Source organism: Aotus nancymaae, unplaced genomic scaffold (genome assembly GCF_030222135.1).
Source record: "Aotus nancymaae isolate 86718 unplaced genomic scaffold, 86718_ANA_hifiasm-v0.15.2.pri h1tg000039l, whole genome shotgun sequence".
Lineage (NCBI taxonomy): Eukaryota > Metazoa > Chordata > Mammalia > Primates > Aotidae > Aotus > Aotus nancymaae.
The window spans coordinates 6,049,964-6,075,687 of NW_026988453.1; the positions used below are offsets into that span (position 1 = coordinate 6,049,964).

General features: G+C 43.9%; 2 protein-coding genes across 2 annotated transcripts in view; both read right to left on the reverse strand.

The window, feature by feature from the left end:
• Positions 1-194: 194 nt before the first annotated feature.
• On the reverse strand, positions 195-19,213 carry RABIF (RAB interacting factor). Its single transcript, XM_012459456.2, has 2 exons — positions 19,039-19,213; positions 195-4,901 (listed from the first exon to the last, which is right to left on the reverse strand). Exons 1-2 carry the CDS (start codon positions 19,162-19,164, stop codon positions 4,656-4,658), a joined length of 372 nt encoding a protein of 123 aa, XP_012314879.1. The 5' UTR covers positions 19,165-19,213; the 3' UTR covers positions 195-4,655.
• A 3,263-nt stretch (positions 19,214-22,476) lies between these two features.
• KLHL12 (kelch like family member 12) overlaps positions 22,477-25,724 on the reverse strand; it is a 37,824-nt gene continuing 34,576 nt past the window's right edge. Inside the window, exons 9-12 of the mRNA XM_012459455.2 lie at positions 24,960-25,118; positions 24,545-24,643; positions 23,620-23,806; positions 22,477-23,046 (exon numbers count right to left, since the gene is read on the reverse strand). Of these exons, the coding sequence (XP_012314878.1) occupies positions 22,920-23,046; positions 23,620-23,806; positions 24,545-24,643; positions 24,960-25,118 (572 nt within the window). The 3' untranslated portion in view covers positions 22,477-22,919. The remainder of the gene's footprint in view (positions 23,047-23,619; positions 23,807-24,544; positions 24,644-24,959; positions 25,119-25,724) is intronic.

The following is a 25,724-nucleotide window of genomic DNA, read 5'->3' on the forward strand; positions in this document are numbered from 1 at the left end:
ATATGTCTGGCTGGGCACAGTGGCTCACGCCTGTAATCCCAGCACTTTGGGAGGCTGAGGAGGGCAGACAACAAGGTCAGGAGTTCGAGACCAGCCTGACCAACATGGTGAAACGCTGTCTTTAATAAAAATACAAAAATTAGCTAGGTGTGGTGGTACATGCCTGTAATCCCAGCTACTCAGGAGGCTGAGGCAGGAGAATCACTTGAACCTGGGAGGCAGAGGTTGCAGTGAGCCGAGATTGTGCCACTGCACTCCAGCCTGGGCGATAGAGTGAGACTGTCTCAAAAAAACAATAAAAAACCCAAAAACAACAAAACATGTCCACGTAGCTGCTGAAATTCCCAAACCTGTGTCTCTCCTTGAACATGGTAAATAGTTGTTTTAGCCTGTTTGATAGCGCCAGTATCTCTAGCCACTATGGGCCTGCGATCTTGTCTCACATGCCTGGTTACATTGTGTTGTACTCAGGATATTGTATTAGCAAAATTGTTTGTAGAAATAATCTGAAGTTTAGGATAATAATAATATCCTCTAGAGAGGGGTTTTGTTTGCTTATCCAAAGAGTTTGAGCAAACTACCACACTGGAATCACCTTAATCTAATTTCAAGGATTGAAATCGGTAATTGGAAGCTGGGCTGCAGTCCCAAGAGCCTGTTTCCCACATCGCCTCACCCTTATTCCTGAGTGCAAAAGACTGAAGGCTTCAACCAAAAGTGAGGGACCCCACCAAGTCCATCACCCTTTAACAGGCCCCGACCCCTACTTCTGAAAGGCTGCTAAAATCACTGCTAAGCCCCTGCATCACCTCCAAGTTTGACAAATGCTCCCCAGAGAACGGAGGTCCATCACACCAAGCCCACCTCCCAAGATTCCCATCTTCTCTGCCCTCCTGGTTTAGTAATTCTTCAAAGCCATGTCAGCTCTCTTAGTGCCTTCAAACAGATTTTAAAAATATTTTGTCCAGACTTTCTAGTTGACCAGTGAGCTGGTCAGTCCAAAGGACCTATCCACCATTACTAGAAGCAGAAGTCCCCACTAATTATTGTCAGTTAGACGTGTAGCCTCATGTACACCATGGTGACAATTCGTGAAATGTAGTACACCATTGTCCATCTTGAATTCTGTGTTTCTGTAAAACAACAGTCATGCGGAAACAATTAGGCCTTCGCAAAATCAACTGCTCTCCCCGACAGAAAACGGAAGTTTCTCTACTCGGAGCAGCCAGCACAGGTTGCCTCTATCTACCCACAGCAAATAGCAGCTGATTCACAAGTATGGACTGAGAGCCTTTTATGTGTGAGGGAAATGAAACGACATTTGCATTTTACAGTGGACTAGATCATCAGTTGGCTGACCTTAAGCTAAACCCTAAGGTTCAGGTCTCAGCTCTCCTCTGTTTTTTCAATTTATATATTCTTCCCAAGGACATGCAGAAATCTAATTTCCATTGCCTAAATGCCTTTCTTTCTTTCAAATCAAACTGCAAAGGCAGAATAGCAACTTGATATTTTTGGCTACTAGGGCAACATTTGGCAGTTCTCAAAAAAGGAAATAGAAATGACCGATAAGTATATAAAAATTTCAATAAAATAAATGCAAATTAAAACAATGAAATACTCTTTTCCTATTCAAGTGGCCATATATATGAGACAGGTTCTCACTGTCACTCAGGCTGGAGTGCCAGTGGTGTAATCTAGGCTCAGTGCAGCCTCCATTGTCAGGACTCAAGTGATCCTCCCACCTGAGCCTCTCAATTAGCAGGGATTATAGGTACACACCACCATGCCCAGGTCATTTTGTTCATTTTTTATAGAGATGGAGTCTCACCATGTTGCTCAGGCTAGTCTTAAACTCCTGGGCTCAAGGGATCCTCCTGCCTCGGCCTTCCAAAGTGCTGGGATTATAGGCACAAGCGGCAAAATATTTTTAATGATATCCAGTGTTCGTGAGGGTTCAGAGAAATGAGTGCTCTTTTATACTGCTGGAGGGTATGTTAGCACAGTTTTTGAGAAGCATGTGTCAATACAGTAAAGCCTCGAAAATGTGCATACCCTACAATTCCACGTCTAATAATGTACGCCAAGTAAATAATTAAGAAGGTGAATACAGAATGTAAGGTGCATGTCATATCATTCACAAGAAATTGAAGACAACATAATAGTGGACTGTTACAGTACAGCAATACAATGGAATACTAATCGCGGTGGACTTAGATACGTATCTACTGTCGTGGGAAGATTTTCATCCTATTTTGTTAAATGAAAGTTTTGTTTTTGAGAGAGGATCTTGCTCTGACGCCCAGGCTGGAGTGCAGTGATGCGAACGTGACTCGCTGTAGCCTCAACCTCCTAAGCTCAAGCAATCCTCTGACCTCAGGTCTCCCAAGCCTGTGGGATCACAGACATGTGCCACCGTGTCTGGCAAACTTTTATTTTTGTAGATACAGAGTCTCACTATGTTGCCCAGGCTGGTTTTGAACACCTGGGCTCAAGCAATCCTCCTGCCTTGGCCTCCCAAAGTGCTGTGGTTACAGGCGTGAGCCACTATGCCTGAGCTACATGCAAGTTTTAAGAGGACAGTGGGATGTCCTATTTGTAACTGCACATGTATATAATATATACATATACATTGAAGAGGGTATATACCACATTACCATTGGCAATTTCTGAATGGTGGGAGTATTAGCAATTAAAAAAATGTTTATGCATTTTTTAATTTATCTGCAACGAATATGTATTCTATGATTTAAAAAAGAACAAACAGTTAAAGCCTAATTTTTTAAAAATGCTTAGCTTAGGTTCTGGTTTGTGATGCGAGGGGCCATGTGTCCCTAGAGGTGTCTACTTGGTTTTGCTCCTGACTTCAGTGGGTGATTCTGCTCTTCTGCAGATGCCATAACAATGGACATGATCATTTGTCGGAAAAACACAGTTCTCTCAATTGCTTACTGAAGCTCATTCAGGCTGACTGCAGAAGGAAGCCACCTTTCCAGGGGAGTAGGTTGTTGCAAAACTGCGCCCAAGGCCAGCACTTCAGTGAGGAAGCCCTTAGAAAGTTTGGGGGTAAAGGAAGGACGAGGCCACTAGAACACAATGGAAGGGACTTCAGATAGTAAGTTTCTATGAAGTACTTATTTCAATTTTAGGCCTTCTGAAGTGCAGAGGTGACAGAAGGATACCTGAAACCTTGGTTATATAATAAACTTCCTTCTATGACGGTGAGTCATTTCAGAATAGAAATGATGGAATAATTGGAAATCAAGTTGAAGGCTTAAACAAGTCTGCTAATATCAAACTGTTACAGCAACCCCAGAGCTATGGAAATAGAAGCATCTGAATGGAAGTTTGCATCCTGGGTTGGTAGAGAGATTCCAGTTGGACCAAAACCCCATGAGGACCATGCACAGTATGTTTAGTAAATGATGATACTATACATTAAAGAAGTCTTGCCTACAAACAAAGGAAGAAAGTTACCTGTTCAGGCCGGTTGTGGTGGCTCGCACCTGTAATCCCAGCACTTTGGGAGGCCAAGGCAAGCAGATCACCTGAGGTTAAGGGTTTGAGACCAGCCTGACCAACATGGAGAAACCCTGTCTCTACTAAAAAGACAAAATTAGCCGGGCGTGGTGGCGCATGCCTGTGATCCCAGCTACTCAGGAGGCTGAGGCAGGAGAATCGCTTGAAACTGGGAGGCGGAGGTTGCGGTGAGCCAAGATTGCACCACTGCACTCCAGCCTGGGCAACAAGAACAAAACTCTGTCTCAAAAAAAAAAGAAGAAAAAAGAAAAAAGGAAAGTTACCTGTCCAGATGAGGCAAATTATAAACTTGTGTATAATTTGGCAAAGGCCTAACCCTCAAATCCTACACCCTCCCCTCCGATCCTGAGAGAGCCTGGGTAAACAGCCAGGGCTGGGTTTTCCTTGAGTGACTGCCAGATGGGGTTAAAGATTTGCTTCTCACCTTCTAGGCTGTAGCAGTGAGGAGCTAATATAAAAAGAAACCACAAGATTTCAAGGGCAGAGGTACCACACCCATCTTCACAATAAAATGTCATTCTCAACCTAGAGCAGAGGCGCTCCAACGCGGTATTAGAGATGTGTCCAAAGTAATGTTTCTGGTTGGTGGTTTAAATACTGCATTTCGTAAATGCTTTACTTTTAGAAAGAATAAGTTACTATAGATCACAAGGGTAGCCATACAACAAAGCCACTTTCAGATGTTTGTATGCTTTCTTGAATGAGAAAAAGGCAGACTTTCAACTATTAGCACAGAAGCATCTTTTGTCATGGGTCATCATGGCTAAAAGGTTGAATACTGCTCTTCTAGAGCAAGAAAAAGAGGGAGCCCCTGGGTAAAACAGAGCCTAGGCAGAATGCCAGGGAAGAGACGAGATTTGCAGAAGCACAGTGTCCCAAAACTGGGGGAAAAGGGAGCTTAGGAAACGTGATGCAAGTGAACTAAGCAAGAGGCATGTACGTGAAGCTTTAGGAAGCAGGACGAACCCTCTGCATGTTCAGGTGGACATGCTGGTACTCGGTATTTATATTAGCATAGAGAAGAAGGCAGCGGAACAGTTACACCACGTTAAATGCCAGTTCTTGTGGGGAACAAGTTTATCTTTGGGGGTGGAGCTGAGTACCCCTCCCCTCAGTTACTCATGGGAAACTCGTTCCAAGGCCACATAGAAACTGTTCTTGTCATCTAGGCAATGCCAGCCAATTGGTCCAATTTCACAGTCTGCGCAGACCAGAAACTTGATGTTGCCCACGTCCTTGGTGAAGCCCACGTTCTCAAAAATGAACATGTCCTCAACCAGCCAGTGTTCCTGGAGGAGATCGCCATCGGGATTGCTGCCGTCAGACAGAGCTGGCTTCTTTCTCATGGAGGGAAGGAAAAGCTGCAGTGGGAGAGAATGTAAAGGACACAGAAGTTGAACTGGCCCAGTTCCATCAATACCCACATTCTCGGTACACTTCCCATTGCTCCCTAGCAGGAATGACAAACTAAAAAAGAGAACCCTCTCGTTAAGCTGTACACGATGATGCTGGGTGGCTCTTTTTTTGCCTCTGGTCCCTGCCCTGATTCTTAAGAGAAATGAAAGAGGGGCGCCAGCTGGGTGGTCTGGGAACTTGGCCTCACTGCTGTCTTCGTCATGGGCCCCACGCGGTCCTGGTCTCCCCAGCTCGTTATGCTTCAGACAACACTGGCTTTCCTGCCATCCTCAAACAGTGTTAGTCTGCTGTGGCCTCAGATCTTGGCATGGCTGCTCCCCCTCGGTAGTCAGCCCAAATGTAGCCTTCTCAGGAGGTCTTCTCTAACCAACGACCTGAATTAGCTTGATTACTACTGCCCACTGTATTTTGTTTTTAAAGAGCTTTATTGAGGTGTAATTGACACATGAATTGCCCACATTTTAAAAGCACATCCGCTTGGGCAACATAATGAGACCTAGTTTCTACCAAAAGTATTTTGAAAAAATTAGCCAGGGGTGGGCGCGGTGGTGCATGCCTGTAATGCCAGCAGTTTGGGAGGCTGAAGCAGGAGGCTCTCTTGAGCTCAGGAGTTCAAGACCAGCCTGGGCAACATAGTGAGACCCGATCTCTACAAAAAATACAAAAATTAGCTGGCTGTGGTGGTGCAACACCTGTAGTCTCAGCTACTCGTGGGCTGAGGTCAGAGGATCACTTGAGTCCAGGAGGTTGTCGAGGCTGCAGGTGAGCTGAGATCACACCACTGCTCTTCAGCCTGGGCAACAAAAGCAAGACTCTGCCTCAAAAAAAAAAAAAAGTAGTTGGGCATGGTGGCGAATGTCTGTAGTCCCAGCTATACAGGAGGCTGAGGTAGGAGGATTGCTTTAGCCAGAGAGATTGAGACTGCAGTGAGCCAAGATCATGCCACTGTACTCCAGCCTGGGGTGACAGAGTGAGATCCTGTCTCAAAAAGGAATAAAATAAAATGCACAGTTTCTTTCACTTTAGCACATGTATACCAGTGAAACCATTATCATAATCAAGATAATGAACACGTTCATCTCCCCTGGAAGTCTCTTCCTGCCGTTCCTACTTGTTTTCTTATCGTTTATTTTCTGAAATTATCATGTTAATTTATTGGCTTCCTTATTTACCATGTGTCTAACTCCACTAGAATATCAGCTCCTGAAAAGCAAGGAGCTTATCTTGTTCATTACTAGATCTCTAGTGCTTAGAATAGCAACTGGGATGGAGCAGGATCTCAACTATTTGTTAAAAGAATGAACACGGGATATCTGGCTTTGATCTATTCCATCAGTTAGGAACATACTGGATTTATCATATAAAAAGGAAAATCTAGTTCTACAGTTTGTAATTGTCAGCTCTAGGATGCTTGCACCCTCCAATCTATAGGACTTCTCAATCATGAGGAGGAGGCCTCTGGCACACACATAATTGCTTTAATTTCTTCCATATGGATAGTGTATACACCCTTAGCTGTCCCAGACTACTGCAAAATATAACGCCAGCGAAGTGTGTTAACCCTCTGCTCCTCACACGGCTGCTGTCATATCACTTATTTCCCATTTCCCACTCCACAATATACCTTTTTTTTTTGTAATTAGGGATGGGGTGTCTCTACATTGCCCAGGCTGGGTTTGAACTCCTAGGCTTAAGCAATCCTCCAGCCTGAGTCTCCCAAGTAGCTGGGGCTACGCCACAAGTCATTGTGTGATAGTGTCACTCCAGTCACTCTTTTTGCCTCATGTTAAACATGTCCTTAACACTTTGTTCTACCTTAAACAAAAACAGGAACAGGTAGAGGCAAAGAGAGGAATCAAAATTAAAGAACCAGGAAACCTGAATTCCAGTCCTATCTGTAACTTTCTGTGGGCCTCAATTTTCCTAAATATATTTCTGGCTTATCCCCTATATTGTAGGTGTGAAATCTCACACATCTTAACATAGACGGAGTGAACTTCGGTGGACAAGTTAAGACACCTAAACCAATCAACCAAGAATTCAGCGTGTCCAACAAAACAAAAAGAAAACGGACTGAAGCATCAGCGTTCGGGAGGTGCCCGACAAAAGAACACCACTTCCCGCTCTCGGTTCCCATCTGTAGCACAAGGCGTCACCTGTCCAGTCGTCTCTCCTTTGATTTGTGATTTAAAGGTACTACTATTATTATTATTATTTTTGAGACAGAGTCTCACTCTGTCGCCAGGCTGGAGTACAGTGGCGCGATCTCGGCTCACCGCAACCTCCGCCTCCCGGGTTCAAGCAATTCTCCTGCCTCAGCCTCCCGCGTAGCTGGGACTACAGGCGCGTGCCACCACACCCAGCTAATTTTTTTTGTATTTTTAGTAGAGACGGGGTTTCACCACGTTGGCCAGGATGGTCTCGATCTCTTGACTTCGTGATCCACCCGCCTCGGCCTCCCAAAGTGCTGGGATTACAGGCGTGAGCCACCGCACCGGGCCGGTACTACTATTATTAATGCTCCATTCAAGACATCATATTGGGTCCTGTTTGCTCTATTCCTCAACATTCCCATTTTTACTTAGATCCTCTAAGTCGGACCCACAAGACTACACCCATATATATGCATATGTATGTGCATCCCTGCTTGGATCTCAACCTCCCATGACAACTGCTGGGGCCAGGAGACTAGATATAACATCTGGAATATAATGAGGATTTCTAGACAGACTACCGGGAGGTAGAAACAGAAAAAAGTTAATATGTAATTTGAGGCAAACTCGACTTGGTGCAAAGTTGCCAGTGAGAGCCCTGAACAGATGGGTTACCTTTGCTGTGTCAGGACCCCAGCACATCCTGGACCACCTCTTCAGAAACAGATGGAACGCCACAACTCAGTGAGACTCTGCTGATATACTACTAACAGCACCCTTTTAAAAATAAAATACTACCTTTCTTATTGTAAAAATACATTCTCATTATAGAAAACTTGGCAAGCATGCTACAATATAGATGAGAATAAAAACTGTTCCAATACAGAGTACACTTCTGTTAACTTTTTCGTAATTTTTCCCCTTCTGGGGGCTACTTGTGGTGGATTCAAAACACATCCCAAAATTCTCTGATAATCCCTTCATCAAGAGTGGAGTCCATGCCCCTCCCCTCTGGTCTGGGTAGGCCATGGTGATTGCTTGATGAATATAGGCTTGATGAACATATGCTGGTTAGAAAATGGCACACAACTTTTGCCATTTCTCATGGGACACTTGCGCCCAGTGAGAACTGCCTCACTAAGGCTAGTCAGCCTCTAAATTCCTGAGCAAAATATATCACTGTTTGGGATGGGCGGTGGCTCACGCCTGTAATCCCAACACTTTGGGAGGCTGAGGCAGGCAGATCACCTGAGGTCAGGAGTTCAAGACCAGCCTGGCCAACATGGCAAAACCCCATCTCTACTAAAAATACAAAAATTAGCTGGGCATGGTGGCGGGCGCCTGTAATCCCAGCTACTCAGGAGGCTGAGGCAGGAAAATCGCTTGAATCTGGGATGCAGAGGTTGCAGCGAGTCGAGATCACGTCACTGCACTCCAGCCTGGGCGACAGAAAAATATTGTCTCAGAAAAAAAAAATACATCACTGTTCTGAAGTCACTGTTTGGGGGTGATTTTGCTGAACAGTAATAGATAATAGCAATACTTACATAGCTGAGATGCGTGTTCCATCTTGATTCCTGATTTTTTTTTGTGGTAAAATGTGAAATTTGCCATTTTAACCATTTTTTTTTTTTTTTTTTTTTTTTTGAGACGGAGTTTCGCTCTTGTTACCCAGGCTGGAGTGCAATGGCGCGATCTCATCTCACCGCAACCTCCGCCTCCTGGGTTCAGGCAATTCTCCTGCCTCAGCCTCCTGAGTAGCTGGGACTACAGGCACGTGCCACCATGCCCAGCTAAATTTTTTGTATTTTTAGTAGAGACGGGGTTTCACCATGTTGACCAGGATGGTCTCGATCTCTTGACCTCGTGATCCACCCGTCTCGGCCTCCAAAGTGCTGGGATTACAGGCGTGAGCCACCGCGCCCGGCGTTTTTAACCATTTTTAAGTGTACAGTTCAGCATCTTTAAGTACATTCACACTATGGTTCAACCACCCCACCATCCATCTTCAAACTCTCTCATCTTCGCAAACTCTGTACTCATTCAACAATACTCCCATCCCCTTCCCCACAGCCCCTGGCAACCACTGTCCTGCTTTCTCTCCATGAATTTGACTACTCTAGGTACCTCAGAGAAGTGAAATCATGCAGTATTTGTCCTTTTGCAACTGGCTTTTTTCACTTAATGTCCCAATTTTTTTTTTTTTTTTTTTTTTTTTTTAGGCAGTCTTGCTCTGTCAACCCAGGCTGGAGTGTGGTGGTATGATCTCAGCTCACTGCAACCTCTGCCTCCCAGGTTCAAGGGATTCTCCTGCCTCAGCCTCCCGAGTAGCTGGGCTTACAGGCACGCGCCACCACACCTGGCTAATTTTTCATATTTTTCATAGAGACAGGGTTTCACCATGTTGGCCAGGCTGGTCTCAAACTCCCGACCTCAGGTGATCCTCCCAACGTGCTGGGATTACAGGTGTGAGTCACTGTGCCTGGCCTAATTTTTTCAATTAAAAGTTCATTGAGATAACTGCAGGTTCACATGTAGTTATAGGAAATACAGAAATTCCATGTAACTTTTACCCTGTTTCACCCAAAGGTAACATTTTACAAAACTATGTGCAAAATGACAATCAGGAGAGAAACGCTGATACAACCACACACCTTATTCAGATCTCCCCAGTTTACTCTACTCACTTGTATATTTAGTTCTATACAATTTTACTACACGTAGGTTCGTGTTTCCATCAACATGGTTAAGTTCCATCACCACAAGGATCCCTCCTTACCCTTTTATAACCACGCTCATCAAACATCGCCCACCGCATGCCTAACTCCTGGCAACCACGAAGCTGGTCTCCATTTCTAAAATTTTGTCATTTCAAAAATGTCACGGAACCTACACAGTATGGAACCCTCTGAAACTAGCTTTTTTTTCACTCAACACAAGTCACTGAGATGCATCCAAGTTATGTGCATCAATAGTTCATTCTATGTTTGTTGCTGAATAGTATTCCGTGGTACAGATGTACCAATTTGTTTAACCATTCACCTGTTGAAGGGCATCTGGGCTTTTTCCAGTTTGGGGCCATCATGAATAAAGCTGCTATGCACATTTATGTATAGGTTTTGGTGTGAACATAAGTTTCATTTCTTTGGGAAAAAGACCCCAGAGTGCTGGGTCATTCTGTGAAGGGCACATTTAGTTTTATAAGAAACTGCCCTTGGTTACTGCCCTTGGGGTCCTCTGCCCTCACAGTCCTAACCCAACACTGCCCTATACTTTCCCTCCCACAAGCCAATCTTTCACTGCCCACTGCTGGCACAATGCTCCCCTGACCCCCTAAAAATATACAAGAGCACGCAACTTTCTTCTCCAGCATCATCTTCCTTTTCCTACATTTCTAAGCTCTTTGGAGTTTCCTGTTTTCTTTGTCTTCACAGAAATGAGGCTCTGGCTGAGGACACTGCCGCAAACCCAGTGGCCACTGTCCATCCTCTGACACTCCATATCCTTCAGGATCTGGGGCTGGGAATCAGTGTCCTCCTTGCTCCCAAAAGTAGTTCCCAAATTATGACTCCTCCTCTGCTCACCTTTGCTCCTTTAAGGTTTCTGCCATCTGGCAACCCCTCAGGGGTGTCTGAGGAAGCTCTAGTCACTCCTATCCACAGCTGACTGGCACCTGGCTCAAGCTTCCTTTTGATTCCATATCTCTCCCCCAGTCATGGGCTTCTACCCGGCATGGAGAGGATTCATCCCGAAGCTCCCTCCCCTCTTCTATTCCAATCATCTTAATCCCACCTCAGCCTCACTTCTTGTCATTTTTACACACTCCATGTCTTGGCCAACTTGAACTTTTCAATTCTTCAAACATCCCATGCTTTCTCTCACAACTATGAACACTACTGCACCCTGCCTCTATCAGCTCAGTTATCACTTCCTCCACCAGAAACTGGGTAAGATTCTGAGAAGCACTGAGTTCAAGGGTATGAACTTTTATTTTTCTTTTCTGTGAGACAGGGTCTCTCTCTGTTGCCCAAGCTAGAGTGCAGTAGCGCCATCTCGGCTCAATGCAACCTCTGCCTCCTGAGTTCAAGCGATTCTCCCACCTCAGCCTCCCGAGTAGCTGGGATTACAGGCCTACACCACTACACCCAGCTAATTTTCGTATTTTTGGTAGAGATAGGGTTTCACCATGTTTGTCAGACTGGTCTTGAACTCCTGACCTCAGGTGATCCACCCGTCTCAGCCTCCCAAAGTGCTAGGATTACAGGCATGAGCCACAGCAACTGGCCCCAGGATATGAACATTGCATATGTGAAACCAATTATATGACTTAAAAAGAACACATCAAGTCCAACATAGTTTAAAGGTAAAAATAATAGAACACAAATCACATGCTGCACAAATAGCGCAGTGACGGTGCCAACTGAATATACTGATCTATTGTATCCTTGCTAATTATTATACTGGACTAATAGCTTTTATTCACTCGTTTATTTCAATTCCAGTATTTACTCAGTTCTCACTTACGCGCACAGTCTAGACATAGGAGATACGGAAGCGGACAGGACACGGGACCTAATAGTCTAGTGGTGTAAACAACAAATCATGCAAATCATTTCCTAAGGCTGACTCGGTTGATAGATGGGAGACTGCTTTGTAGCCTTTAGGCCAAGGTTTCTCAACCTGGGCACTACTGACATTCTGGGCTGCAGAATTCATCGTTGTTGGGGGCTGTCTTGAGCATTATTAGATGCTTAACAGGGTCTGGGCACAGTGGCTCATGCCTGTAATCCCAGCACTCTGGGAGGTGGAGGCGGGTGGATCACCTGAGGTCAGGAGTTCCAGACCAGCCTGGCTAACATGGCGAAATCACATCTCTACTAAAAAATGTAAAAATTAGCTGAGTGTGGTGGCATATGCCTGTAATCCCAGCTACTCGGAAGGCTGAAGCTGGAGAATTGCTTGAACCTGGGAGGCAGAGGTTAAGTGAACAGAGATCGTGCCACCACACTCCAGCCTGGCAACAGAGCAAGACTGCATCTCAAAAAAAAAAAAAAAAAAAAAAGAAAAGAAAGAAAAAGATGATTAAAAGCATTCCTGGCTTCTACCCACTAAATGACAGTAGCACACCTCCCTAATTCTGACAACTAAAAATGTCTCCAGATATTGCTAAATGTCTTTTGGAGGTCTGGGTGTGGGGGACGGAATCGAGAAACACACTGCTTTAGACTAAAGAGCTGTGGAATATAAGACACAGTAAGAGGCAGGCCCTGGATCACCTCAAAGGTAGGACTGGCAGTCTGGCTCTCCGACCGTTTCCATCTGCAGAATACTAGCCTCTTCTCTTCCACTGGGTGGAGTGAGAGAGAAAGCTGTAGGCCACCTCTAACCAGGACTCCTTACACACCCTTCTCTAGGCTTAACTGCTGGGAGTGCTCCTTTAACACCTGCAGAGATGAGTAACAGCCCTGCTGTAACTGCCCTAATGGTGGTTTATCTGCAATAGTTCAGTTATGACAAAAAAGAGCTACCCTAAAACTTGAGGGGGTTTACCCCAAAGCTTCAGTTAAGGAGCTCGGTATCTCAGAAGCTCCTTGTTCTCTGTAAGGATAGAAGTGTTTTTCTCCACCTTAAAATATGTGACACAGAGCAGAGGAGGGGACTAATAACTGTTAGACTCTCCCAGGAAATTTTTTACCTTCTATTTACATCATGTCCTAGAGGTTATATTTTTGCTGAAATTAGTATTTGAGGAAAGAAAGGAGAAAACAATTACGACGAGAGTCAGAACACTGGGTTAGATTAGAGCTGAGTTGCTAGAGTCCAGAAAGGGGACAGGATTCTTCCAACAGTTCTTTCTCAAGAAATAGGAAATTTCCAGAAATGTTTAAGTCATTGTTAAAAACAAGAACAAAAAAAACCTTTTTGTCTTTTTAAAAGAGGGAAAACATTTTTAAACACATAAAATGCATTAAAAAAATTATTAGGCCTCTTTCTAGAGAATAGGAGTCACTGTGTCAGTTGAGAAACAAAAAGAAATATAACACACATAATTTATTCTGCCCACACGATTTTTGGCAAAATCAGTTTAAAACAGTATCAAACAAGAATTAATAATTTTGGCTGATTGGAGGCTGCAGTAAGTCATGCTTGTGTCACTGCACTCCAGTCAGGTGACAGCCAAACGGAGGGAGGGAGGGAGGAAGGAAGGAAGGAAAGAAAGAAGGAAGGAGAGAGGAAAGGGAAAGGAAGGGAAGGGAAAAAAGATCCTGGCCAAGCACAGTGGCTCACACCTGTAATCCCACCACTTTGGGAGCCCAAGGTGGATGGATCACTTGGGCCCAGGAGTTTGAGACCAGGGGCAATACAGTGAGCCCCTCTCTCTAAGTTTTTTTCTGTTGTTGTTGTTTTGTTTTGTTTTGTTTTGAGACAGAATCTCGCTGTCACCCAGGTTGGAGTGCAGTGGTGCACTTGGTGATCTTGGCTCACTGCAACCTCCACCTCCCAGGTTCAAGCGATTCTTTTGCCTCAGCCTTCCAAGTAGCTGGGATTACAGGTGCCCACCAACACACCCAGATAATTTTTGTATTTTTAGTAGAGACAGGATTTCAACATGTCGGCCAGTCCAGTCTTGAACTCCTGACATTGCATTCTAGCCTGGGCAACAAGAGCGAAACACCATCTCAAAATATAAAAATAAAATAAAATAGGCCGGGCGCGGTGGCTTATGCCTGTAATCCCAGCCCTTTGGGAGGCTGAGGCGGGTGGATCACGAGGTCAAGAGATCGAGACCATCCTGGCCAACTTGGAGAAACCCCATCTCTACTAAAAATACAAAAATTAGCCAGGCATAGTGGCGCATGCCTGTAGTCCCAGCTACTTGGGAGGCTGAGGCAGGTGAATCGAATGAACCCAGGATGTGGAGGTTGCAGTGAGCCGAGATCATGCCATCGCACTCTGGCCTGGCAACAGAGCGAGATGTCTCAAAAAAATAAATAAATAAAATCAATAAATATGAAAAAAATTAAGAATTAAAAAAACTATAAACTCCATTAAGAAATCTCTTAATTTATGTCAGTTTATAAAATTAGACAAAACCAGGCTGGGCTCTGTGGCTCATGTCTGTAATCCCAGCACTTTGGGAGGCTGAGGCATGCGGATTATGAGGTTAGGAGTTTGAGACCAGCTTGGCCAACATGGTGAAAACCTGTCTCTACTAAAAATACAAAAATTAGCTGGACATGGTAATCCCAGTTACTAGGGAGGCTGAGGCAGAAGAGTGGCTCGAACCCAGGAGGCACAGGTTATAGTGAGCTGAGATTGTGCCACTGCACTCTAGCCTTGGTGACAGAGCAAGACTCCGTCTCAAAAATAAATAAATAAGATCCAAGATAACTGATCACTAGCAGCTCGGGATTGTAGCTCCCAGTGAAAGCGCAGAGAACGAGAGGACGCCACACTTTCAGATGAATTTTTGTTGCTCACAGACCAAGAGATTCCCAGTGGAGGAGCCCCACGGGTTGCCAGGGCAACTCTTGTGGCCGGTGTGGAGGTTTTGCCGGCGCCTTGGCGTGGCGGTTCTTGATGCAGAGTAAGTGGGACTGGACCACCAATCTTAACACCGCTGTTTTGGCTGGCACAGTGGATTGCTCAGATTTCGGCACTGGGAATCAACAAGTTGGATGTCCACTCAGAGACCTAATTAGAAAGTCGGTAATTACAAAGATGACAGATGGATGAACCTATAATGAAGGGAAGAAACCAGCCTAAAAAGGCAGAGAATACTCAAAATCAGACTGCCTCTCCCTCTACAGGGGATCACAGTTCCTCATCAGCAATGGAACAAGGCCTGATGGAGAACGAGTGCGTTCCATTAACAGAAGTAGGCTTCAAAAGGTGGATGATAAGAAACTTCTGTGAATTAAAAGAACTTGTTCTAACCCAATGCAAAGAAACTAAGAACTTTGAAAAAAGGCTTGACGAAATGCTAACGAGAATAGACAATTTAGAGAGGAATATAAGTGAATTGATGGAGCTGAAAAACACAACACGAGAACTTCGCCAAGTATGCACAAGTTTAAACAGTCGAATTGATCAAGCAGAAGAAAGGATATCAGAGGTCGAAAACCAACTTAATGAAATAAAACAAGAAGACAAGATTAGAGAAAAAAGGATAAAAAGGAATGAGCAAAGTCTCCAAGAAATATGGGACTATGTGAAAAGACCTAATCTACGTTTGATAGGTGTACCTGAACGTGACGAAGAGAATGAATCCAAGTTGGAAAATACTCTTCAGGATATCATTCAGGAAAACTTTCCCAACCTAGTAAGGCAGGACAATATTCAACTCCAGGTAATACAGAGAACACCACAAAGATATTCCTCAAGAAGACCAACCCCAAGGCACACAATCGTCAGATTCATTAGGGTTGAAATGAAGGAGAAAATACTAAGGGCAGCCAGAGAGAAAGGTCGGTTACCCACAAAGGGAAGCCTATCAGACTTACAGCAGATCTCTCAGCAGAAACCCTACAAGCCAGAAAAGAGTGGGGGCCAATATTCAACATCCTTAAAGAAAAGAACTTTCAACCCAGAATTTCATATCTAGCCAAACTAAGCTTTACAAGCGAAGGAAAAATAAAATCTTTTGTGAACAAGCAAGTACTTAAGAGATTTCACCACCACCAGGCCTGCTTTACAAGAGCTTCTGAAAGAAGCACTACACATATAAAGGAACAACCAGTATCAGCCTTTCCAAAAATATATCAAAAAGTAAAGAGCATCAACATAATGAAGAATTTACACCAACTAATGGGCAAAACAGCCAGCTAGCATCAAATGGCAGTATTAAACTCGTATATATTATTATTCAAATTTGATAAAAAGTCAAAACCCATCGGTATGCTGCATCCAGACCCATCTCACATGCAACGATACACAAAGACTCAAAACAAAGGAATGGAGGATGATTTACCAACCAGAGAGCAAAAATAAATAAATAAATGAAAAGCAGGAGTTGCAATTCTCGCCTCTGATAAAATAGACTTTAAAGCAACAAAGATCAAAAGAGGCAAAGAAGGATATTACATAATGGTAAAAGGATCAATGCAACAAGAAGAACTAACGATCCTAAATATATATGCACCCAATACAGGAGCACCCCGATACATAAGACAAGTTACTTATAAAGAGACTTAGACTCCCACACAATAATAGTGGGAGACCGTAACATCACACTGTCAATATTAGACAGATCAACGAGACAGAAAATTAACAAGGATATTCAGGACTTGAACTCAGACCCGGGACAAGTAAATTTAATAAACATTTATAGAACTCTCCACTTCAAATACACAAAACATACATTCTTATCAGCACCACATCACACCTATTCCAAAAGGGACTACATAATTGGAAGTAAATCACTCCTCAGTAATTGCATAGCATTTCATAGGTTTAAATGAAATATTGGTTGGTTGGCTGCTTGTTAAATAAATAAATAAATATCTACTTGTATTTTTCATCTCTATACTAATTTTAATTACTGCCAACAACCTCTTCCATCAGCAGATGAGGAGTAGGAATTATATCATTTTTACTTAGCAGATAATGATGCAGCCAAACATATGCAAATACAGCAGCCCTCCAGGCAATCTTACGTAACAGTATTGGATATTTTGGATTCATATTATCAATGGCAAGATTTCTACTATACTTAAACATATGAGAATTTTAACAAATTTTCATGCTCAACCCCAACCGTGATATTCCCATTGGGACATTCTCCCATGACTCCCTATTGCGAAAATAAATTATTTTGCTTTGTCTAAGTAAATCTTATCACTTTGTGATTTCATCATGGTAACCTGATCCCTTCCTTCCCACTAACTAGGGCAAAATGAAGGCACATGGGCTCTGTCTTGACTCATATTCACAGCCTGCATTCAGTGTGGGTCATGTTCTCACTAACCTATGTCTAGGTGACTACTAGAGTCTTTCACTGGTCTCTTAGCATTGAGTCATTCTCCACTGCAATTTTATATACCACAAAAATAAATAAATAAATAGATAAATTAGAACCTTGCCATGGAAAAGGAGTATGGGAACTAACCTACATAATGGGCTATATACTAGGCACCGTGCTAAGTGCTTTCCTACGAATTCTTCCTTCTATCATCATCATCATTTTACACCAAGCTTCCAAGCTTGTCCAACCCGCAGCCTGCATATGGCTCAGAACGGCTTTGAATGCGGCCCAAAACAAATTCGGAAACTTTCTTAAAACATTATGAGATTTCTTTTTTTGCCTTTGTTTTTTTTTTTTTTTAGCTCATCAGCTACTGTTAGTGTATGTTGTATGGCCCAAGACAATTCTCCTTCCAATGTGGCCCAGCAAAACCAAAAGACTGGACACCCCTGTTTTACACAATAGCAACCTGCATCTCATGGAGTTTAAATAACTTTATTTTTTAAATTTTTTACTTTTTTTTTTTTTTTTTTCAAATTTGAGACAGTCTCACTGTTGCCCAGGCTGGAGTGCAGTGATGCAATCTCAGTTCACTGCAACCTGCGTCTCCCAGGTTCAAGCGATTCTCCTGCCTCAGCCTCCAGAGTAGCTGGGATTACAGGTGCGTGCCACCACGCCCAGCTAATTTTTGTATATATATATATTTTTTAGTAGAGACGGGGTTTCACCATGTTGGCCAAGCTGGTCTCGAACTCCTGACCTCAGGTGATCCACCAGCCTTGGTCTCCCAAAGTGCTGGGATTACAGGCATGAGCCAATTTCAGTGTTAATGAATGATAGTCAGGATTTAATTCCACGTATATTTTAATTCCAAGATCCATGTTCTTTCTACTGACTCCATAATGCCACTAACTTCGTAAAATTAACCGACAGCTCTACTCCCAAACCTTGGAAGTCTTAAAAGAACGCTGGGAGCTCCACCAATATCTAGATCAAAAGTCATCAATATACCTACAAAACAACATACACAGATTCCTTTTTTCCTTCTTTGACGAAAGGCTGTTTTGGAGGTATGGGGGATTCTTGCTCTTCTACTAGACATTACACTTCACGATCTGTTCAACCAAATGAAATTATAAAATGATCTGCATATTTTTAGAAATAATTTTGAATGACAGGATGTCCCTATTGTTGAAATGACATTATACTTGCACTTCAATACAGAGTTGACCGAAATAATTTTTTTTTCAACTTTCTCACTTGGGGTCATGGTGGTAGGAAGGGTATTAAAATCTCTAAACTCAAGGGAAAAAAAATTGTTTTTCTTTTAAATTTACTTCCAGGACGTCAGGTATCTATTGCACTTGAAATACGATTCATCTGGAAAACGTTAACTTCCTCGGTATGCAGGTTACCGGGGTTATTTTGCCGCGTCCCCTACACCAGTTGTTTCTGGGGCTTCTTCGTGAAACAGGTGCCTGCCATCAATGAGACGGAGAATTCGGGACTGGCGGGTGGGGTCTGGAGTAGGACAGGAACTCGGCCACATCCGCGGTGACCGGCGGCCGAGAGGCACCTGCCAGATCCTGCAGGCTGGAGGGAGCTCCAGAAGCCGGAATGGGGCGCCTCCCTTCTACGCGCCCGCGAAGCAACGGTCCTGGACTGCGGCAGGGCGCAGGGCCCGCGCTCGCGGCGGCCCCGGGGGCGGAGGGCCGGGCAGACTGGACCGGGTAGCCTAGGGATGGGTTGCGCAGCAAAAGATCCGGGAGCGGGATCCGGTTCTCTCCCTCGCTGCCAGTGGCGCCAGGGGCGGAGCCTCGCAGAGCGGAGGCCCGAGGGGCGGGGCTTAAGGCCGCGCGAGGAGGGCGCGGTCTCCGGAAATTGAGGAGATGGGGTTCAGATTCCGACCACAGCGGCTCGTCTGGGAGACTGCGGGTGTAAACGCCCTCCAACCTGCCTCCCTACCTGTCGGCGGGAGAAGAGAGCGGTCCCTGGCTGCAGCACCCGGGAGCCGCAACGCTGGCACAGCACCGCCTTCCGGTTTCGGCCCTCGGCTGACACTAACTCGCTCAGCTGCTCTGCTGGTTCCATCGCCGCTGCCGCCACAGGCTCCTCAGCCACGGCCGCGCAGGCGCTGTCTTTGCTGGCTCGATCCTCACTGCGCTGGCGCGGGTTGGCAGAGGCGGGGGCGGGGAGCGGACGGTCACTACTTTTGTGCGCAGGCGCCCGCTTCCCCTCTCTGGACTCTGCTGCGCAGGCGCCTTCATTCATTGCCTAACCTTAGTGGCTAGGTGTCGACAGGCTTCGTGACAGGGACACTTCTTGGGACCAGTGACACATCTCCATACCACCTGGTCACTGTGCTTAATAGTAAGACCTAAACAAATCATTAGGTTTGACCTTACTGTTTAGTTTTCTGAGATCTGAATTTAGTCTCCTGAATGAATGAGGACTTTATTGGGGGCAATGTGAAGGGAATATGGGTCAGACTTCCCATCAAATTTGAGCCAAGCTAATTTCCCATCAAATTAGCTTCTTCTATAGGAAACTACTTAGACGGGCAGGTATCTTTTTGGTACTGGAAAAAAAGATGCGTGGAAGCTGTAATTGCTGGCCGCTTCTAATAATTGTGACCATTTACTACGTGGCAAAATGTGTCGAAGCGCCTTTAGAAACGTATTAAATCATCAGTTTCCTTATGGGGTCGGCACTCTTGTGCACAAAATGAGAAAGGTAAAGCTCAGAAAGGTTGCAGCACAACTCTAAAGCCACTGCTCTTAACTAGGATTGTCAGGAAAGCAAGATTATTTCAGACAGAACAGTATTGTATATGAACAAGCGTGAGAACAAATTTAGGAATGGTTAGTAGACTGCTCTGGCTGACCCACAAACCTGGTGAGAAGTGATAACAGAGGTGGGTAAGATCAGGAAGGTACAGTGGGCCCAGAGCTCCATGGATCTAATGTCATGCTAAGGAATTTAACATTTATAATATGAACAATGGGAATCTGTGGAATCTTAGGCCAGAAATAACTGTTCAATATTTACTGTCTGCTGTATGTTAAGTACTTCCGTGTTTTAGAAAGATAACCTATGACTAAATGGAGAGGCTAAATTGAGAGGAATAGAGGTAAGGATATCAAGTGGCTGTTACCTTAGGGTCTAGCTGAGAAAGGCCCTGAAGCTAGCAGAGGGAATGAAGATAGGGGAATGGACTTGGAACAATTAAAATTGTATAGAACTTAGAAACTAGCTGGATGTCTGTATTGTGATGGGGGTGACACAAAGCAACTGCTGGTTTTCCTAGGTTAGATAACTAAGTAGCTGGCTGCCAGTGGTGGGAGCTTAAAAAAATTAAGATGTTGGCCAAGCGCGGTGGCTCATACCTGTAATCCCAGCACTTTAGGAGGCCGAGGAGGATGGATCACGAGGTCAAGAGATTGAGACCATCCAGGCCAACATAGTGAAACTCCATTTCTACTAAAAATACAAAAAATTAGCCAGGTGTGGTGATGTGCACCTGTAGTCCTAGCTACTTGGGAGGCTGAGGCAGGAGAATCGCTTGTACCTGGGAGGAAGAGGTTGCAGTGAGCCAAGATCACACCACTGCACTCCAGCCTGGCTACAGAACGAGACTCCGTCTCAAAAAAAAAAAAAAAAAAAAAATTAAGATAACCCACCAAATTAGGGGTATCTCGGTGTATGCATGTGAGCACATGAAAGTGTGTATGATTGTGAAAAGAGTGAAAAAGGAGCTATTAAGTTTTATGTGTTTTTTCTGTAGAAGATTCAGTGCCTGCAGTGTATGAACTATTTGTGAAATTGGTCTCAAACTAATTTGTCAGCACTGAAGACAGCATAGGAGCCATCAGTCCTTCAGCCTCTCCTGGATCTCTTCTTGAGATAGGAAGAGCCACGTTTTATAGGCTGTGGTTTAATTAGCAGGTGCAATCCGTCTGCCAAAGTTGGCAGGCATCTTTAGGGAAAATAACTTCCTCCTGTGGCTTCTCCTTCCTTTTGCTCTGGAAGCATCAGGATTGTTGCAGTTTTGCAAGCCTTCTGCATAGCTGTTAATATCACATGCCATAATTCAAAGCAAATGGAAAGAAGGCCTGGCATGACTGAAACCCTAAAATTCAAGTGGGTGCTAAGTGAATTCAAGACGTCTCTTCTTTACTCCTTTGGTTTTCAAGTAACTCCAAGCATGAGAGGGGCTAATGAATACGGCAAATCAGGTAAATATTTTACTGATGACAATCTCCATAGTGTAAAGTGGCTGCCTCTTACCTGTGTCTAACAGAGAAATAGCAGAACTAGCTGGCAAACACACAAGATAAACAGGCTGAAGACACAGGAGTTACAGCTGATCCCTACATCTTTCCCTCCCAAGTATCTGCTAAAGGCAATGCAAACTCTCAGCATTTGAGACCATTGATTTTTAATATTTTCTTAAAAAAATACAAATGAAATTAACTCTGTAGGTCAATACAATTCAGGGAAAAAGGGAAAAATGGAATTTCAGAGCAAAGGTTGTTTAGGTTACCACATTCCCACACTCCCAATACCCATAAAACAAGAATTTCACTCCATGACATAGAGGAACATTGAGTAATAGCTCAGAAATGTTGATAGCTGAGGTACTGAAACTGACAAAAGGATTTTGGTTGTCCTTGATTATTCTGTCCTGTGATGAATAAAATCTACACTATAGGACAGATAAGGGAAACTTGTAGCAGAAAAAAGACTAAATGTAACAAACACAGCAGTACAAACCACTCCTTGGCAGAAGTGTACTCCTAAAAGAATGGGCAGTAATCAGGTAGCTGAACTACTGGGCTACTGTCACTCCCAGCCCATCCCCAAATAAATAGTGTGGAAGTGTAACAGTGTAGTAGTATTTGACTCAACAAAGAAAGGCTTTCACCCCCATTCAAGGCAAACATTGCCATGGCTAGATGAGCCCTGGCAGGGAATAAGACTGTAGAATCACAGGTACTTCTAGTTTATCCCCAGTTATACTGAACTCCCACATTGATGCCATCTTCTCTCATCCCAACATTTGTTCACTGTTATACTGTCTCCAGTGCTAAAATGCGTAACATTCTACTTTAGAAAGACCTTGGGGAAATAAGAAGATCCTTCAAATGATAGACCCTTCTCAGTCTTCAGGTTATGTAATACTTCAGTGCTGTTCTAGGTTCACTCACATTCCATTAAATTCAGTTGATTCACTTATTCTAACTTCAATTCTGATATAACAACCCTACCCCCCACAAGAAGTGTCAGATGAGTCTCTCTCCCTTGCCCCCAAAGTTTTATGGGGCTCTCCCTTCTGTTTCCCTCTAGAATGGAACTGTGTTGCCTCTAGCTACCTGTAGATTAGAATAGGTATCTTTTCTTGGAAAAAAAAAAAAGACTTGGATTTTACCAAGTTTACTTAAACTGGTACCTTTCCAATCATCTAGGCTGGATATTGCCCACATCTAGTAGGCTATACTCACCTTCGTTCTCTGCAACATATGAGGCACAACATACACACAGTACACTGAGCATGTGGTAAGTTAGAAACGACAGGAAAGTGCTCCCCAAGGCAGTCGGAGAGGCGATCTGGTCTCTCACATCCAATCTGCATTCTTTTCCCTGGAGTATCTGTTGGCCACCCTTCTCGGGAACAATAACCAGGACAAGGCAGAATATGTGTCAACTAAGTACAATCATCACTGCACTGGTGCCTGTAATCACCCTGTGCACACAGTGAGAAACAGACATTCCGGAAAGGATTCTTGATTCTCCCACTAACTGTCCACCAGACTGGTCACTAGTTCTGGATGGTGCTCCAACAATGGTCACTTCTCACGGAGAACACACACACCAGCATCACAGCGCTGGGTTCCCATGGATGTCACGACTTCCCAGCTGTCAATGATAGGGTCATAACATTCAATACTACTTAGCAGGGAATTACCATCATATCTGAGTGGGAAAGAAGCAAAAGAAAAAAGTGAGTCAGCTGCGTGCAGTGGCACGTGCCTGTAATCCCAACTATGAAGGAGGCTGAGGTAAGAGGACTGCTTAAGCCTAGGAGGGAATTTGAGACCAGCCTGGGCAAAATGGTAAGACCCTGTCTGTCTCAATTAAATTTAAAGAAAGAAATTAGCCTTCTATTCCTTTCCACACAAGTTCTTCCTTAAGGCTGCCACTGGAGGCCAGCATGATGACTCATGCCTGTAATCCTAGCACTTTGGGAGGCTGAGGTGGGAGGATTGCTTGAGCCCAGGAGTTGGAGACCAGCCTAGACAACATAAAAAACTAGCCTGGTACAGTGGCATGCACCTGTGGTCCCAGCTACTCTACTCAGACTCCAGCCTGGTTGACAGAGAAAGACTCTGTCTCTAAAAAATAAAAAAAATCTAATTAAAAAAAATCAAGTTGCTACTGGAGATGTCTACCCCTACCCAAATCTTGTCTCCATTGAAAAATAAGGATCAGATCACATAGACTCTTGCTCTGGTTACATACTGAGTCTGGAGTTGTTTAAATCCTCACCCTGCAATTGCATAGAGTCTCCCCCGAAGCACTGTGGCCCCTACATAGCATCGTGGAGTGGTCATACTGGTGACAGTTGTCCAGGAATCAGTGCGAATGTTGTATGCTTCAACGGAAGAAAGGTGGGCTGTACCATCAAATCCCCCCACCACATAAATATGGTCATTCAGCAGGGCTACTCCTGCACCTGGGGAAAATGAAGGCATTAGCAAATGAATGGTACTAAGCCTGGAATCTGAGTTATAGAAATAAACTATGGTCACTAATGGCTAGCTGAGTTCTAGAGTAGATGAGAGATATGGATTGGACCTAGACAGGCCTAGAATAATCTAGTCCAGCACAAGTTATTCCATCTATTAACCCTTTGGCTTGGATTTGAAATGATACAAGATAAATAGAAATGGTTCTCTTCTTTACTCTCATTAACTCAGAGCCCCACCCTTCTCAGAAAAGGAGGAAGTGGAAAAAAGGCAGCAATAAAGGTAGATGGAGGAAAAGGAACCGTGATTATGGTTCTGAAGCAATTTTTACTCAGAATGCGTAAACTAGAACAGCACAGTGTTTTCTCCTTTTCTACATCTCAGCCTGCTCCACTTCAAAAAGCTCTCGTGAAGGTAAGGTGCTACTCTTTTGTTCTTATACTTTAGAGACGTTATTTAACAAACATTTATTTAACATGCTACACAGACAAAATTGTAGTATTCTAAAACATAGGGAGAGAACAAAGACATGAAGGCTTTTGCTTTCAAATTTATAATCTAGTTGTAAGTATAAGCTGTCTATCCTAATATTTAGAGAAAACAGAGACAAGGAGGAGCAGAATCTCATTTTTACGTTGATCTACAGTTTGTCCCATGCATCACTATTATATATGTAAAGGTCTGACAGCACTGCCTATTGTCTCCTCCCTGAGATCTGATCTTACCAGAACGCTTGGTGGCCATTGGTGTAACAGTAGTCCAATGTCCTGTATGAGGGTCGTATTTCTCAACTGAATTTAAGATATTCAAGCCATCATATCCTCCTGGAAGACAGAGACCACTGCAGGATGAGTGGTAAATCCTCATGCCTATTCCTGGTCAGCCTTTCTCCGAGTGCTTCAACTAATTATTTTAGTTTTAATTTTTCCACTAGAGTCCCAATAACTCTAACAGAAATCTGATAGTACCCTACTTTCTGCTTATAAGAAAATGATAATCCCAATTCATGGAAAATACATTGACACACCAGGGTTTTAGTTGAAGGGAAGTCTATGAACTTCATTCTGCTAAAAAGGAACCCTTACCCACAATCTACTACCCATTGAGTTCTCTCCCATTCCTGCATCGCAGACTCAGTACCTAGACAGTAGATCACTCCGCTGGCCACTACGAGTCCGGCACCTTCCCGGGCTGTCTGCATATCTCCCAGCATACTCCACTGGTCAATGTTTGGATCATAGCGCTCCATACTGGTGTGACGCCTGCTTCCATCAAAGCCTCCAGAGACATAGATCATATCTGATCAGAATAAACAAATTACAGACTATTAGAGAATGAGAGATTTCTAGAACTCTTTCCTCTACAAAATTTTCAAGTGTCCTTTAAAAGTCTGAGAGCAAAAAGAAAGTATTTTTTAATGAGATAAGTCAATTAAGTTTTACAGACAAGATAGACATCTAAAAAGAATAGGGTAAAATAAAATCCTTAGAAGCATTCAAAAACCACTTGGGAATTTGCAAAAATACAACCAGTGCCAGTTCCCCATCCAGCACATTAGAACTTGATTTGCCAACTTTATAGTCGGTACTGAAACATCCATGAATATTGAACAGCTTCTATTACACTGATATTTCTGAAAGCAAAAAGAGTATTTGTCGGCTGGGCGCAGTGGCTCACACCTGTAATCTCAGCACCTTGGGAGGCCGAGGCAGGTGAGTCACTTGAGCTCAGGAGTTAGAGATCAGCCTGGGCAACATGGCGAAACCCTGTCTCTACTAAAAATACATAAAAATAGCTGGGCATGATGGTGCACACCTGTAGTCCCAGCTACTTGGGAAGCTGAGGTGGGAGGATCACTTGAGCTCGGGGAGGTTGAGGCTGTAGTGAGCCGTGGTCACGCCACTG